This window comes from Netta rufina (assembly GCF_964035555.1).
Source record: "Netta rufina genome assembly, chromosome: 1".
In the NCBI taxonomy this organism is placed as follows: Eukaryota; Metazoa; Chordata; class Aves; order Anseriformes; family Anatidae; genus Netta; species Netta rufina.
In genome coordinates this window covers 31501562-31516476 of record NC_140123.1, presented here as the reverse complement: position 1 = coordinate 31516476, position 14915 = coordinate 31501562, and the positions used below count along the sequence as shown (strand labels likewise).

General features: G+C 39.0%; 1 protein-coding gene across 1 annotated transcript in view; it reads right to left on the bottom strand.

Annotated features, from left to right (window-relative positions):
- Nucleotides 1-610: 610 nt before the first annotated feature.
- EPSTI1 (epithelial stromal interaction 1) overlaps nt 611-14915 on the bottom strand; it is a gene marked incomplete at both ends in the record, with an annotated part of 43432 nt that continues 29127 nt past the window's right edge. Inside the window, 5 exons of the mRNA XM_084284930.1 lie at nt 611-685; nt 1949-2054; nt 3570-3643; nt 7066-7149; nt 10372-10465. Of these exons, the coding sequence (XP_084141056.1) occupies nt 611-685; nt 1949-2054; nt 3570-3643; nt 7066-7149; nt 10372-10465 (433 nt within the window). The remainder of the gene's footprint in view (nt 686-1948; nt 2055-3569; nt 3644-7065; nt 7150-10371; nt 10466-14915) is intronic.

Sequence of the window (14915 nt, the reverse complement as noted above, 5' to 3'; positions counted from 1 at the left end):
CTTGTAATGCAAAACACCATGTTGCAGACGACATGACTCGTAAACCACTCTTGGAGTTCAGCTCTTTTTGCTTAAAATCCCAAGGGAACGGAGAAGAGCCTCGATATAATCAAAGACACCAAGGCTGCAGCCTCCAGCCTACCGTTTGAGAGAGATTTTTATTTCTTGCTCTTGTTATCAAAACTCATTTTAATTCCTCTCCTTGATGACATACTCTTTCATACTTTATTCTTTCCCTGCTTTGTTCAGTGTTCTGAACATTTCATATTGTGGCATAGAGGAAAAACGGATAATCTAGCATTATGCAACAGAAGGCAGGCTCCTTGGGAACCATTAAGTAAACATCCAGAGTAGGAAATTTATCACTTCTGCACACAGGGTTTTGTTGTTAATTATGTTGATGTATTCTTTGAATATATATATATATATATATATTTATATATATATATAAAAGAAAAGCATAAATTGGCTGTGGACATTACAGAGCTGTCTGCTGTTAAAACTGTGCCTGGGCTGCATGTGGTGGCACCAACACCTGCCACGGGGGAGAGGACGTATGGCAACTGACTACAGGCAAAACCCTGCTCCTTCTGCAGACAGTACAGAAGTTTTAGGTGGTGACAGCAGATGCACTGGTGAAGATGCTGGAGTTCAGATATTGAGACTGTTGGTTGTTATAGACATTCTTTTATCAGGAAACAGTTTACACATTGGGATAAAGGACACAAAGTGAAATAAAAAGAATTATTTCTACCTTTGTTGCCTTGATTAACCAGGCCCCCTCCAGAAGATTTTACCTTTTGCATCTTACTAGGTATTAGTTACCTCTGTCCTATCTGAAGTCTAACACTGCTACTTACAATAAAATCATACAGGCCTGCCATGTAGAGTTTGCCTCAGCAAGTCCAAGAGAACTGCTGGGCACAGAGGTTGTCGAAATTCCTGAGCCTTCCACCATGGCTTGGGGCTTGCCCAAAGCTCAAAGGGATTGAGACTCCTTTTCCATTTTTAGTGTCTGGAAAACTCCAGCAGCAACACTATCTTCTCTATCATTCCCAGATTTTATAGATGCCCAGGTTTTCCTGGCATTCATCTGCCAAGATCCAAATCCACACCAAACATTCCAAGAAATCCTCAAGTTTTTCTTCTGGTTGTCTTCTAGACAGTTTTCCCCACACTGGCACATACACTCAGTTCTCTTAAACTCACACCATTTTGCTGCTCAGTCTTTGAAAATCTTCCATTTCCACAGTGTAGTCCTCTCAGCAATGGAATTTCACCCTAATGGAAATTTTCAAGGTGGGAATACTACACTTTTTTGGGTTTGTTTGTTTTTTGATCACTGAAGCAATTCTAAATAAGTCATATTAATGCTCGTTAGGACAGCTGAAAAAAAAAAAAACACAGTACTTAGTACTGGCTATATAATAGACTCCAGTCAAGATACCTTTTCTCCAGAAAAAAAATAATAATAAAATAAAATAAAATAAAATACAAATACTATATATTTTCAATTAGATGCAGTTGGTTCTTCCTTACCATAATTTTATACAGGAAGAAATGAACAGAAATGAGATTTCCCTCTTCCACTTTCAATATCATATTAAAGTGTTTACAGCCTTTCCAAACATCTTTCATTTAAAGACTTTCCAAAACCCCCATACAATTTCACTACCCTTGTTCTGAACTTTAGGAAGTACATTGGATTCGGTTCCTTGCACTACCTTCCATGCACAGCAACCGAGTTCTGCTGCAAGAGCAGCTGTTACTTCCTCCTCCCATTTGAACAGCTTATATTTAAGACAAGTTTTATTCTTAAAAAGCTACTGTAGGCAGCCAGCCAAGACTGCCAGGCAGGCTAATCACACACAGACATATAACAGTGTAAGGGAAAAAGTCAATTTTTAAACAATACCATTGCTTTCATGTTCTGTACCAAAAAACTTACCCAGGCACCATTACTGAGGTAGTCCAGACTCCCAGAATATCCAGGTTGGCAGATGTTATTAGTCTGTGCTTTGTTCTGGAGTCGGTCCAGGAAAGCATTATTTACCCTTAAAATATAGTTAAAAAATGAATACTGATTGAAGATAGCCGAGGAGTTCACAAACTCTTGAAATTTAACATTCTGTGAGCAGCTTTCCCTATTCCCAGTTAAATACACATCATTCTATGCTTTTCAAGCCTGTGTTGAATAACCACAGCCTGGCATGAGATAGGGTAGCTTTCATTTTCAATTCACTAGGTGCATTCTTATCCTGTGATCAATCCATCATGATTAAAAGGCATACCTTGGCTTTTGTGAGAAATGGCCCAAAATTCTCTCTAGAAAGTCATCCTGCATACCACTCACTTGATCAGCGAGGTTAGCTATTTCAACAATTCACCTTAGGTAGTCTTTCAGCCTTCATTATACAAGTTCCTACAAGTTCAGATTTCCTAATGAAAAAAAACCACTTAAGCTTCTTCCTAACAGAGACCAGTTGTGTAGCTGACAACTTTCCCAACCATTTAGCTCAGAAAGCAACTCTAGCATTTTCTTGTACTGCTTTATCAATCTGCAATGCATGCACACAGACAGATGCAGTTTCCCTCCATTTCAAATATTTTCAAACCATCTGAAAACTGTTTCTTTTTATCCTTATTAATGCTCAGTACAGACACACATGCTTAGACATGACTGTTGTTTCAGTGTTTTACAATGCTCTTTGCACAAAGGATGCAGAATGCAAGATACTGGATTATTTCTATCTGGGGACACAGGAAAGACTCAATTGAAAATCCTTCATTAAATTCTATGAGTAATTATCTCGATATCTTTGCTGGAGAAATAAAGCAATGAAAACTGTGCAGAAAGTGGTTGCCTACAGAAGTATTTTATTTTTTTTTAATTTACCTAACTATAAAAAAAGGGTTGCTTTAAAAAACAAACAAACAAACAAAAACCTTCTGAGGGCTATTTCTTTATACCTGCAGAAAAATAAAAATAAAGCTAAGAAAAAAGCTGAACTTCAAGATAATGAAAAGTCATTTAAGTGACAGAACTGCAAGATCAGAACACAGTGCAGGAGTGAGCACAGCCTGGGACACAAAGCACCACAGCAGCAGAAAGCCTCACTGCACTGCAGGTATCAGTATCTAATCCCATGCTTAGCTCTGCCTGTTAGCTTCAATGACAGTCAACTTCAAAAAAGTTGTGTGGACAAAGTAGCCTGTTCCAAAATAAAATTACTGTATATATATATGTATATATATATATGTTTATATATATATATATTTTTTTTCCCCAACTGGCTTTAAGTTCTCATGCAACTACTAATAGTTTCTGTCCCATGCTATATCCTGTGCTGATAAAATAAAATGAACAAGACACTCTGAGTAGTACTGCATTACTGTGAACAGCTGTAATGATGGATATTGGTGGTTTTTCCAAAGGTGATGTTAAACCAGAGGCTAAGTCACGATTCCTCATTGCAATAATTTTCTTAAGCATGAATGCATGAATGCCTGCAATTTTGAGACCCTTTCCAGATATAAATTAAAGTATATTATGAGTTTTTGCATCATACCTCCTCTGTTCGTTTTGAAGAGCTCTTGTCCTGGCTTCCTCTTCATTCTTTTGTTTTGTTTCCTTTAATTGAGCCTGGGAATGATAAAAGTGAAAAACTAAAACTAAAACAAAAAATTAACTTACTCCTAGTTAACATGCCTATGTTGAAAACCCAATGAATTCCATGTGGCATTAATTTCAAATAGAGCTATGTGTCATTCCTGTGTTTCGCTCAGCAGCATTTTGTTTACATGACAGCACAGGGCTCAAAACTGAGCTCCTTTTTCTGTTCAGTGTTGCAATGGACTGGGTATAAGTGAATTCAGACAGCTACGGTCCTACATTTGAAGACACCAGCCTGCACACAAGCTTTTTACATGGGCAGATGACAGGACAAGTGGGAATGGGTTTAAACTAAAAGAGGATAGATTTAGATTAGGTGTTAGGAGGAAATCCTTCACTCAGAGGGTGGTGAGGCCCTGGCAGAGGCTGCCCAGAGAAGCTGTGGATGCCCCATCCCTGGAGGTGCTCAAGGCCAGGCTGGATGGGGCTTTGGGCAACCTGGGCTGGTGGGAGGTGTCCCTGCCCATGGCAGGGGAGTTGGAACAAGATGATCTTTAAGGTCCCTTCCAACCCAAACCATTCTGTGATTCTATGATTTGTCCATCTAGCCTAGTCCTTTTCTTCCAGACAAACACTGTTCCTTAGCATAGCAAGCCCCCACTAGCTCCAGTTGGCCATACAGTATGAGGCAGAGGCTCACAACCCTGCCTGTGCTCCTGCCCAAGTGCTGGAATGCCTGCAGCTCCTCTGCTGTGCAAGGAAGCTTAGGGCAGTAGGAAGCAGACCTTCAGCTTCCTCTTCCCCACCCCTCAGGTTTGAATTTCCCAGCAGGTCCAAGGGGAAGAAAGCTGGAGTCATCTAGCAGGAGCAGACTCAGCCGGTAGGATACAATGGAGACATGCCTCTGGCCTCTGTAGAGCATGGGCAGACAACATGAGCTCATGGCATGGTGTATCACCTCCAGCTCCCTTGGACTCCCCATAGTGTGAGTGAAGGTCAGTTGGTGCCTACTGGTGTTGTGAAAGCATGTGCAAGCTCCCAGTGTTGCAGCAGCCTACAATCCTTACATCACACAGTATTGAGTTATATAAACAGTGACAAAGGGACTTCTCCGACGAGGAGAGTTTGCTTATCCAATTTTAGCTGGGACTGCTAAGGAAACACAGCTTGTATGACTGTGCTTCACACATATGCTTGTTTGTCTATCTGTTGCTCCCTGCAATGCACCCAAGGACTGAAGATGCAGATTTTCCTGAAAAGAATTTGGCTTCCAGGGTCAGGGAGATTGGATGGGAACAGACCCATCCTTCATATTTTCCATAGCAACTGAGTAGCAGTAGGAATAGGAAGTAAAAATAAAATGATGCAGTTAGATAAAAGCTTCAATAACTGAATGGAACTACAAAAGTTAAAAAAAAAAATCAATTTAAGTGGAACATTAAATAAAAACTATGCAATAAATGTGTGAACAAAATCAATAACTGTGAATGTGTTGTGTATCAATATTTGTCTAGCCTTAAAAGAAGAAACAGAATTAAGAAATAAAAAAGCCAACCTTAATTTTCACTGTTTTAAATAACTATTCAACCTGAAAATTAAAACCCGGTATCTGACTTTCCAATATGCTGAGTCCTCTCTTGGAGTAATGTTCTGAAATATATTGCATGTATATGATGCGGTGTTCAAAGTGTACTGAATATTTTTAAATCAAGCAATACATACTAAAACCTGTTCTGAAAAAAAAATGCAACTGACAATACCTATTCGTTTTATAGTTACACTGTGCTAGGAGGTGCACACAGGACAGAATTCACAATTACTTTAATAAATATTGGTTTGAAGTAGAAATGAGCCAACATAAATCTGGGGGACAATTATTGGAGCCTTTAAAATGCATATTATTTACAGTAGGTTTATACGTAGTGCATTACTCTGCACAGCAGGTAATAGCAATGTTGAAGGCAAGGAGCACTGGAAGCGTGTACTAAGAAACAGCAGACTTAAAGGCAGTCCACAGCTTCTTCCTAATCTATGGAAATCAGTGTGGAGTCTAAAGCTCTACACAAGTTCCTTAAACCAAGGCAAATAAATAAGGGGCATGCTAATCCACATTTTTATTTATTTTCTCAATTGAAAGATAAACATAAAGAATACAATAGCTACAGGCTTTATGCCCAACAGGACTAGCATTCAAAGATTTTCCCTCCATATAGTTTCTAGGAATAAGGATGTTGCTTTGAGAAAGCAATTGACAGTCTCCTTCCCTACCCCAACCTTTTGTTTCCAGCTTCCTGGTTGCTATGAAAGGAGCGCAATTATCCTCAACATTTTAACATTAACATTAATTTGGGTATTAGTAACAGCAGAGACATAAGTAGATCCTCAGTTAGAGAAAATAAGGCTTTGGGAACACCTTATAGTAGCCTTCCAGTACCTAAGGGGAGACTACAAGAAAGGTGGGGAGAGACTCTTTACCAGAGAGCGTAGTGGTAGGACAGAGGGTAATGGCTTTAAACTAAAAGAGGGGAAATTAAGATTAGATATTAGGAAAAAATTCTTTACTCAGAGGGTGGTGAGGCCCTGGCAGAGGCTGCCCAGAGAAGCTGTGGATGCCCCATCCCTGGAGGTGTTCAAGGCCAGGCTGGATGGGGCTTTGGGCAACCTGGCCTGGTGGGAGGTGTCTCTGCCCATGGCAGGGGAGTGGAACTGGGTGATCTCTAAGGTCTGTTCTAACCCAAACCATTCTGTGATTCTATTAACTAATATCTTTTTGAACGATTTGCAGTCAATGCTGCCTTCCACACATTTGCACAATTAGATCTGGAGCCTAGAAAGGTGACTTATTACAGTGCTATTGCGTGGTGTAGATGAACTTTAAGTGGATCTAGTACCTAAAACCATGCAGTGGTTCAGATGCATTTCAGGCAATGCATGCTGCACAAAGATGGAGTTCAGACCTGTAATTATGGCACACCCTCTTTTTAGGTGATTCCTTTAGGTGGTTAGCAAGTGTAGACTTGATAGCAAATCCGAGTGCTTCCACATACTCATTTGGGATGGCAGGGTGCACAGGTCTCTATTCTCCAGAAAGAGACTATTGAGAATCTGAGATCATAAATATCTGAGTAAGGTTACTTCTGCCTGAAAGAGAGGAAATTGGTTTCCTTAGACTATGAAATTGTGCACCACAATCCAAAAAATGCTCTGCACAATTGTGCAAATGGAGAGGCAAACAGGAGCTAGTCATCCAGATACAAATAGCCACGAAACCAGAAGATAACTGTCCAAATTTTACAACTTGGCTCATCTCTCTCACAATATTTGAAAACAGTGTCTAAAAACACTTTCCTTATAGAGAAGCTGTGTGCGTAGGCTACAAGTAATCAATGCATTTAATTGGTTTCACAGCATGCAAAAATGATACAATATGCAAACTGATAATGTATAATTATCTTCCTCCGTTGTTCTTGCTTCATTTCCTCTAATCTTCTGTTTTCATTCTCTTGAAGAGCTTGCTTATAAGAATGGCTTCTAGCCTATTGTTCAGCTGAGAAAATATACATATCGGTGTGGGGAGAGGGAGGATCAACATCCCAGACCTCATTCCCAAATCTTTTTACAGGTTATTAACAAAACAGAACTGTTTGAAGGATTCCATTTACTTAAAAAAATGATCAAACCGAAGACTAGAATTTAACCAAGGAGTGGTCTGAAACCTTTCAGGCATCCAGTTTGGCTGAACGTTCAGCTGCACATCACAACAAAGCAGCCACAGCACCTTCTATTCCTTGTCCCAGCGGCAAGCAAGAAGCTACCCTGAGCAATCAGAAAACACAATCAGGATATACGACAGTGAGGTGGGGTGTTGTGGGAAGACAGAAAAGCACTGGAACTGTTACCAAGTAGAAGGGAGGACTGGTAGCAGAGGGGAAACCCAGATTATTTCCATAGGAATATCAGAAAGGGATGTGTGGTTGTAGGGCAACAGAAGCTGAGAGATCAAGCTTACTATATTAGTTGGGTGGCAGCCAAGAGAACTGAAAATCTGAACCAGACATCGTGAATAAAGTATTCAGCTGTGTAAATTTCCATTACAGTGATTAGCCCTGGTCTTTCATAAGCTGTAGCTGTCTGTAAAGGGCCAGCATAGCATTAGGATCTTATGGGATCCTTAGGAACTTACACTGTAAAGTCTTTGAGCAGGGACAGAGCACAGCACACTAAATAATGAGCCAGTATAATATAATAGAAGAAGTGTGCAGGTTTGACTTTAGTGAGGAATTTGTTGCAGGTCTACACAATGTTCTCGAAACTTGATATATGTGTGCAGAATGACACCATTAAAACGACAGGCACATAATTTGCTAAAAAGACTGAATAGAGAAAGCAATTATTAATAGCTCAATTTTGAGCTGGGAGGAGTTGTTACATCTGTCCTGGGAGACTCATTCTGGGTCCAGTATTATTCATTACTCTCCATAATGGCTTGGAGAATTGTGTGGAGTGTATGTTAATCAAGTTGGAAGACAATAAAAATCTACACAGGACTGGTAACACTTTGAAAGACAGGATTAAAATTACTTATGAGCTTGATTAAATAAGTAGGCCAAAAAAGTCACCGATGGCAGAATCACTCCAAAGAAGTCAAATTTGTTCACATGCATCAAGTGATATTTGACACTGAAATTTGAACTAGAGGTACTGAATTAGTATCAATATCAAAGAAATGCTGCAAGGGAAAAAAGTCAGTCAACATGGCATTGTCCCAGATTTGTTTCAGAGCAATAACTTTAAATAAAAAAACTATACATATATATATATATATATATGTTCCACTCTTTTAACATGCATATCAGGCACTTCCTAGTTTTATCGCACATCCCAGTTTCAAATACACTGTTCCTGAATGTTTTATTTACTCCAGACAAAGGAGACAGATCCAAGATAACATCAAAATTAGAGTATAAGGTTCGCTAGTGGTTTAGCCTTTCAGTATTATGCCAAGTTTATTTAGACAACAACTCATTAGTTAGGTGCTTCAGATTCCTTACGCAGAGCACAGGGGTTGTGTGTATGCCTAGAGACCGTACTTCGTCCAAGTTGTTTGAGTTCTTGCTAACTGTATTGCTGCATTACAAGGAAGTGATAAATTGATTCAGAAAAGTATAGAAATGCTGCCACACAAAAGACATGCATCAGGTGGTACTAATAAAGAATAGGACAGAGAAATTATGAATTTTATCTGCTTTGATACTGATTAAGCAAAAGATGAACTGTGGTATGTAATTTGGCATAACTTACTATGAAATCTTCAAAACCTGCACCTAGAAAGGCAGGTGTATGTAGGTCAAGTAGTAGGCAAAGACTACAGGTACACCTGTATGTCTGAAATAGTTCAGTGTTACTTTAGGCATCCACCCAGTTCTGCACAGACATGCAGACACCACACTAAAATTATGAAATCCAAGTCAGTCTCAGGGCCATGAGCCCACTTATATTCACAGTTCCATGTTCACACCATATGAAAGGCTGTGGAGCAGGGTTTTCCTTACTAAAGAACGAGCTCCTCACCATTCAGAGCATGGGATGCTTCAGAGGGGTAGAAGGAGTTTCAAAACACCTTTTCTCCCTTCCTATAGTCCTTTATCTTGCTTGTCTACTCAGGACTACAAAAGACGGTCAGAAAGCCACTCTGTTACAATTAAATCCAGAGTACCCAGCACTGCTGAGCAGACGTTGGCTCCCTCAAGCTAGAAATCTGCTCACATGTGCTAAGATTTCTCCTTGTTTTTCAGAGACACCAAATGACGTGGGGAATCAAAGGGGAAAGGAAGCTACTTTCAATAACACCTTCCCTCTTCAAGCAACTGAAAATCAGAAAGAGATACTAGAAGCAAGACAGAACTGTCATATATTGTTTGGAGCAATTTCTCTAGTGAGAGTGTCTTGCACATTTCCAAGGCTTCTGAGGAAACATGCAGGCAAATTTTTACATCCCTTACACAGCTGTTGGTGTTCAAGGTTGTATACAACAGAGGATTACCCAGATTAGATATCTCCAAGTTTTTGCTGACTTGGGACCATTGTTTGTAACAATAATTTCTGCCTACTTGACTGCCTGCTTTGTCATCTCCCAGTTTCAAACCTCCCTAAAGGGGAAGATTTCTGTCTTTAGGGTTAATATACCTCACTGCAAGTTTTTACATCAGTAGGAATGCTTGGTTTAGATGTGAAGAGACTAATCAGATGTGCAAAAGGCTTCTTGAGGCAATTAGAATAATGAAACTTTAGCAATACTTTATCTATTCCCTAATTACATTGATACTTACCAGGCTCATTCAAACTGGGATAAAGTCCCCAAGCACTCTACGGAATCACTTTTAGGATGCAGTGAGAAATAAGCTAGATTTTCAATGCAGCAGAGCATCTGCTGACATGAACTAGTTGAGATTTCATAAAGGCTTGCCACCGACTGATGGGTACAGAGCACATTTAAGATTCTGATCTGAACATAGAATATAAATCTGGCTCGTATTTATCAGAGAGAGAACTGCGAGTAATAAAGGCAGTCCCCTACTATGTAGGATACTCTGCCAATTTATCACAGACAACGTAGGCAATTCACCCAGAAAGACTCCTTGGTTCTCACTGAGTTATGTATAGGCAATTAAAGTCAATTAGAATATTCTAATATCACACTATTGACAGCACCTGGAAAGTTGACAGAAAAATATTGTACATTCCACAGTTTTGCTTACCCGTGCTGTTGATTCTGGGCCACGATTAGCAAGCTGACAGGAATCACTCTTTGGCAAGCCCAACTCCAATCTGTTCAATAATTCATTGGTTTTGCTACAAAGAAATCCAATCCAAATAGAATTGTTAGTGCTTCCATAAAAATAAATACAGATTTTTATTCCACCCTTGGAATCTAGACTAGACATTTTATCATGTGACTGCTGAAAAACATCACAGGTGGAACAAAAGGTTATGGGAACAGACAGAATGAAAGGGGACGGAGGAAACAGAACCTATATTGTGGATAAGACATTTGCTGGGAGAATTTTTTAAGCAAATAGTTTTTGTCATTTGCATATTTGCAGTCTGTAGGGGCTATGCTTTCTTTCTGCATGGTAAAAGCTCCTAAAATACAGACTCACATACCATTGGACTTCATCAGAATGCAAGTGCTTCACTGAATTGTTGCAAATCCTTCTACCAGATCCATAAATCTCAGACAAGTAATTTAAAAGATTATTTTAAGGCATTTTCCTTCATTGTTAATACAATGCATCCTTACAACATATTACTTAATCAGATAGCAAGACTTAAAACCATTTTGTAGCATTAAAAAAAAAGCTTGTCTTTATTTGAAAAAGAGTTCCACAACATTGTCATTCCTTATTCTGGCGAGGACAATTTTATTTTTCCAGTTGCATCCCTTATAAACCATATTTTCAAAGTAGCATCCTGTCTCTCACAGTTTCTTAGAATCAAAGAATGGTTTGGGTTGGGACCTTAAAGATCATCTAATTCCAACCCCTCTGCCATGGACAGGGACACCTTCCACTAGACCAGGTTGCTCAAAGCCCAGATAAGCAAAGTCACAAAGAACAACATATATGCTAAAAGCAGGAGTTTTGGTACGGTGATCAGGAATCAGTTTCTTAAATTGCATGTCCAGGCATATATATTCACGTCCTTGCTCACTCAAAAGAGTAGAGTTAGAGGCAATTTTATTTCTGTATACAGCTTTGCAAAGCATGAAAGTACTTCAAGAGGGATTCAACACAAAGATTTACTTTCCTGACAGGGCAGCCAGCTAACTCTGTGGGGGAGAAGATGCCAACAGCAAAGAAAGCTACTTAACCTTGCACAAAAAGCCTTGTCTGCCAAATAGTGATGATGACTAACTGCAGAATCAGACTTAAAAGTGTTTTTATCTTTCACTCCATGTCCTGAAACAGAGAGTAGATGCAAAATGTTCTGCTGGTCAGTGGGTGTATTGAGGAGAAGTGAAGAAAATGAAAAGGAACCTACCTACAAGTTCTTCTGTGCTACTCCACAGAATATAAAACCACATTAGCTATTTAAGTACAGAGGACTTGCTCACACTGTAACAAACCATGCCTTTAGAGTCTTGGCATTCCCAATTCACTCCCTTTCCTTCATTACCTGGGAAGTTACGATAACCTCAGCCAACGCACAATATAAAAAGAACCAAGTGAAACACAAGAACACAAGTTTCCCTGATCTGTAAAACACCTATATGTTAAAGGAATTAATAGTATCTTCTTATCCAAGCTTTATGCACACACTTTTTTTTTTTTTTTTTTTTTTTTTTTTTTTTTTTTTCAGGATAAATGAGTGGTAGAGTGATAGAGTGGTGAGATTGCACAGAATAATTTTGGGAACTTGAAGTTTTAAATTGCAGATTGTGTTTCTACCTATGCTAAAATAACTATTTATTTCTACACCAGAAAGACTAAGAACTCCTACAGAAAGTCTGGACTTTATCTGAGAAGGTTGTAGCTCTGTAAAGAAATATCTGGCCTCTTGGGGGGTATATCTAGACACCTTAATTCCTTACAGATGGTAAAAGAATGACTTGGGGTATGCACAAGTTCTCAGTACTTGCATAAAAAGGAGGTGGATGGCTAAGACATTACTCTCCCCAGATCAGCACACTGTTATGTGAAAAACTAACTCAGTTTCAGTATTAGAAAAGATGCTTATGAGAGTGGAAGCAAATAAAGTTTCTCAGCAAGAATGTGTACTGCTTTTGTGTACAGAAGGCATCTCACTACACCACATTAAGTGATACAATAATAATGTTTTCCTATCACAACAAAGGGACTCAGATTTCTGAATATGACTGAAGACAAACTCTGTCAAGTCAGTCATCTATGTTAATTCATTGTGTATTGTCTCTATGAAAACCCAGCAGAGCATCTTGAGATGCCAGACTGTCAAAACGTTGTCTGAATAGTACTTTTCATAATATTAATCCTAAAGTCATAATAATGTAGAGCATAACACAAGCCATGCTGCAGGGAATGGGGGAAGTCAGAGAGATGACAGTTCAATTAACGTTCCAGAGGGGAAAGCATTATCTCCAGAAGGAAATCAGCATATCAAAGTGTCCATAGGTATTTCACATGCAGACAGTTGGAGCAACATCTCACTCTCACTTGCTAAAACTTCAGGGGCTAATCAAAAATGCTGATAAAATATGGTCCTCTAAAATAATTAATATGAAGGAAAGAAGAAGATGAACTGAAGAATTGTGCCAAGCATTATTCTGCATACAACAGCCTCCTTATATTCTTTGAAAATAGTTAGGCGGAAGGAAATACAAAATTTAGACAAAGCAAGGAGATGGCACCGTCCTAACAGGCTGATAACTTGAGCTCTTAGTTCCCCAAGATATCAGGCTGCAGGGAAGAGAGCAGTGTTTAGAAGCACTGGTTAAGCTGAGGCATTCTTACAAAAATATTTTGTGTTTTGTGTTTTATTCTGTACTTCTGTTTCCCATCACACAATTGGGAACAAGCCTTTTGCTACACTAATTAAAATAGGCTACTCCCATACTGGTTTAATAGCACCAGGCAATGGATAGCACCCGTAGCAATGGGAACTCAGCCATCTGCATTATGGTAACAGTTTCTGGCATAGTTTTGACCTGTTCCAAATAGTACTTTCCCAAATAGCTGTTGGCTGCTGTCCGGGAACTAATATTAACCACAAGTATCTCCCATAAGGCTCTATGGATGCAATTGCCCCATTTTGGGAGGTAAAAAAACTTTGCTAGCAACAGAAACAGGCAGCCTCAAGCCTGTTGGCCTCAAAAGTGACAGTGATTGACAGTGTTAAATTTATTAGCACTGATGCAGCTGTGGTGGAGTGAAGCACTGTCAAGCTTGGGATTGAAAAACTCTTAAGAGCTGTCATGGGAAAATCCTGACTCTGTTGCCAGTAACATGTTGAGTAACATGAGGACAGTGCGTGACCGTTGAAGTCAGTCCATGTTGTGACTCTTCCTGTGGGTCCTTGGATATAACACTTTACATTTCACAACTGTTCTTCAAGCTGAGTCTTTTCTTGTGCACCTCTTACAAGCTGTTACTTAAAAACTTATGCTTGAAGTGCAACAAGTACATGTAGAGTGTAGAAACATGAATCTGTTAGGTATTCCACTGGGAATGGTGTAATTTAGGAACTTAGAGTAGTATATCCTACAACCTCACGAGCTACATCTAGATCAGGGAATCTACATGCATTTCAAATTTTGGGGTACTAAATGTGTGTGCTCTCCACATTCCCACTGAGGTAAGACAAAGGGGTGGATATAAAAGCCTGAATGAGCCTAGGTTCATTTGGCATAGAAGATGAAAATAATTTTTCTTCCTACAAATATAGTTCTTGGCTTTAGATCCTTTTCACAGACTAACATTAAAAATGCATCAATTAAAAAGGCCTCTCATAATTTCATTACCACTTCCCAATGAAACCAGTGGCAGTTAATTCTTCTGCTTTAATTGATGGATATTGAAATGCCAGAATGTAGAAATATATACCAGCTTTAATGCCAGTGCTTTAAAAAAACAAAGCACAATATTGTTGTATATATCATAAATCTATTTATTTCTCCTGACAATTTTAAAAAGATAATGGACACTTACTGCTGCTGAAAACAAGACAGTTCCTGAGCTCTTTGGTTTCTCAAGCTGCAGGATCTCCGGCATTACAATTCTACTCTAACAAATGTCTGTAAGTATGCTAAGAGCCATTAAAAAAAAAAAAAAAAAAGGTAGTAAAAAATGAGAATAAACAAGCCTAAGCCAAATAAATCATTATATTCATTTCAGAGATGAAACAACCTGAGTGGCTAAGACAACAGAAGTAGCATCTCATGTTGGATGACACAGGCACACCAGGTCCCAAATTCTTGGCCAGTGTGCAATGCTGAAGTGACTTTTCATGCTTTCCCTCCAATTCTACTGAAAAATTAAGAACCATGAATAATGCATACACAGTGTTAGTTTCATACCTCACCATTCACTATGTTTTTTAAATAGTAAAAGGACTCCCCTTCTCAAAAACAAAACCCAAAACTTAATTTAATTCAAGATGCATCTTTTTTTGCAGCACCAACAAGCATATCTGTACTTCTCCACACCTCAGAATATTTAATTGGCTAAGCATAACAACTTCATCTACTTTTGCAGAAATTAAGATCTGTTGCTTAACACTACATAAGTCTACTTGCAAGAAAAGCTGCTATTCACTGCAGTAAAGTCCA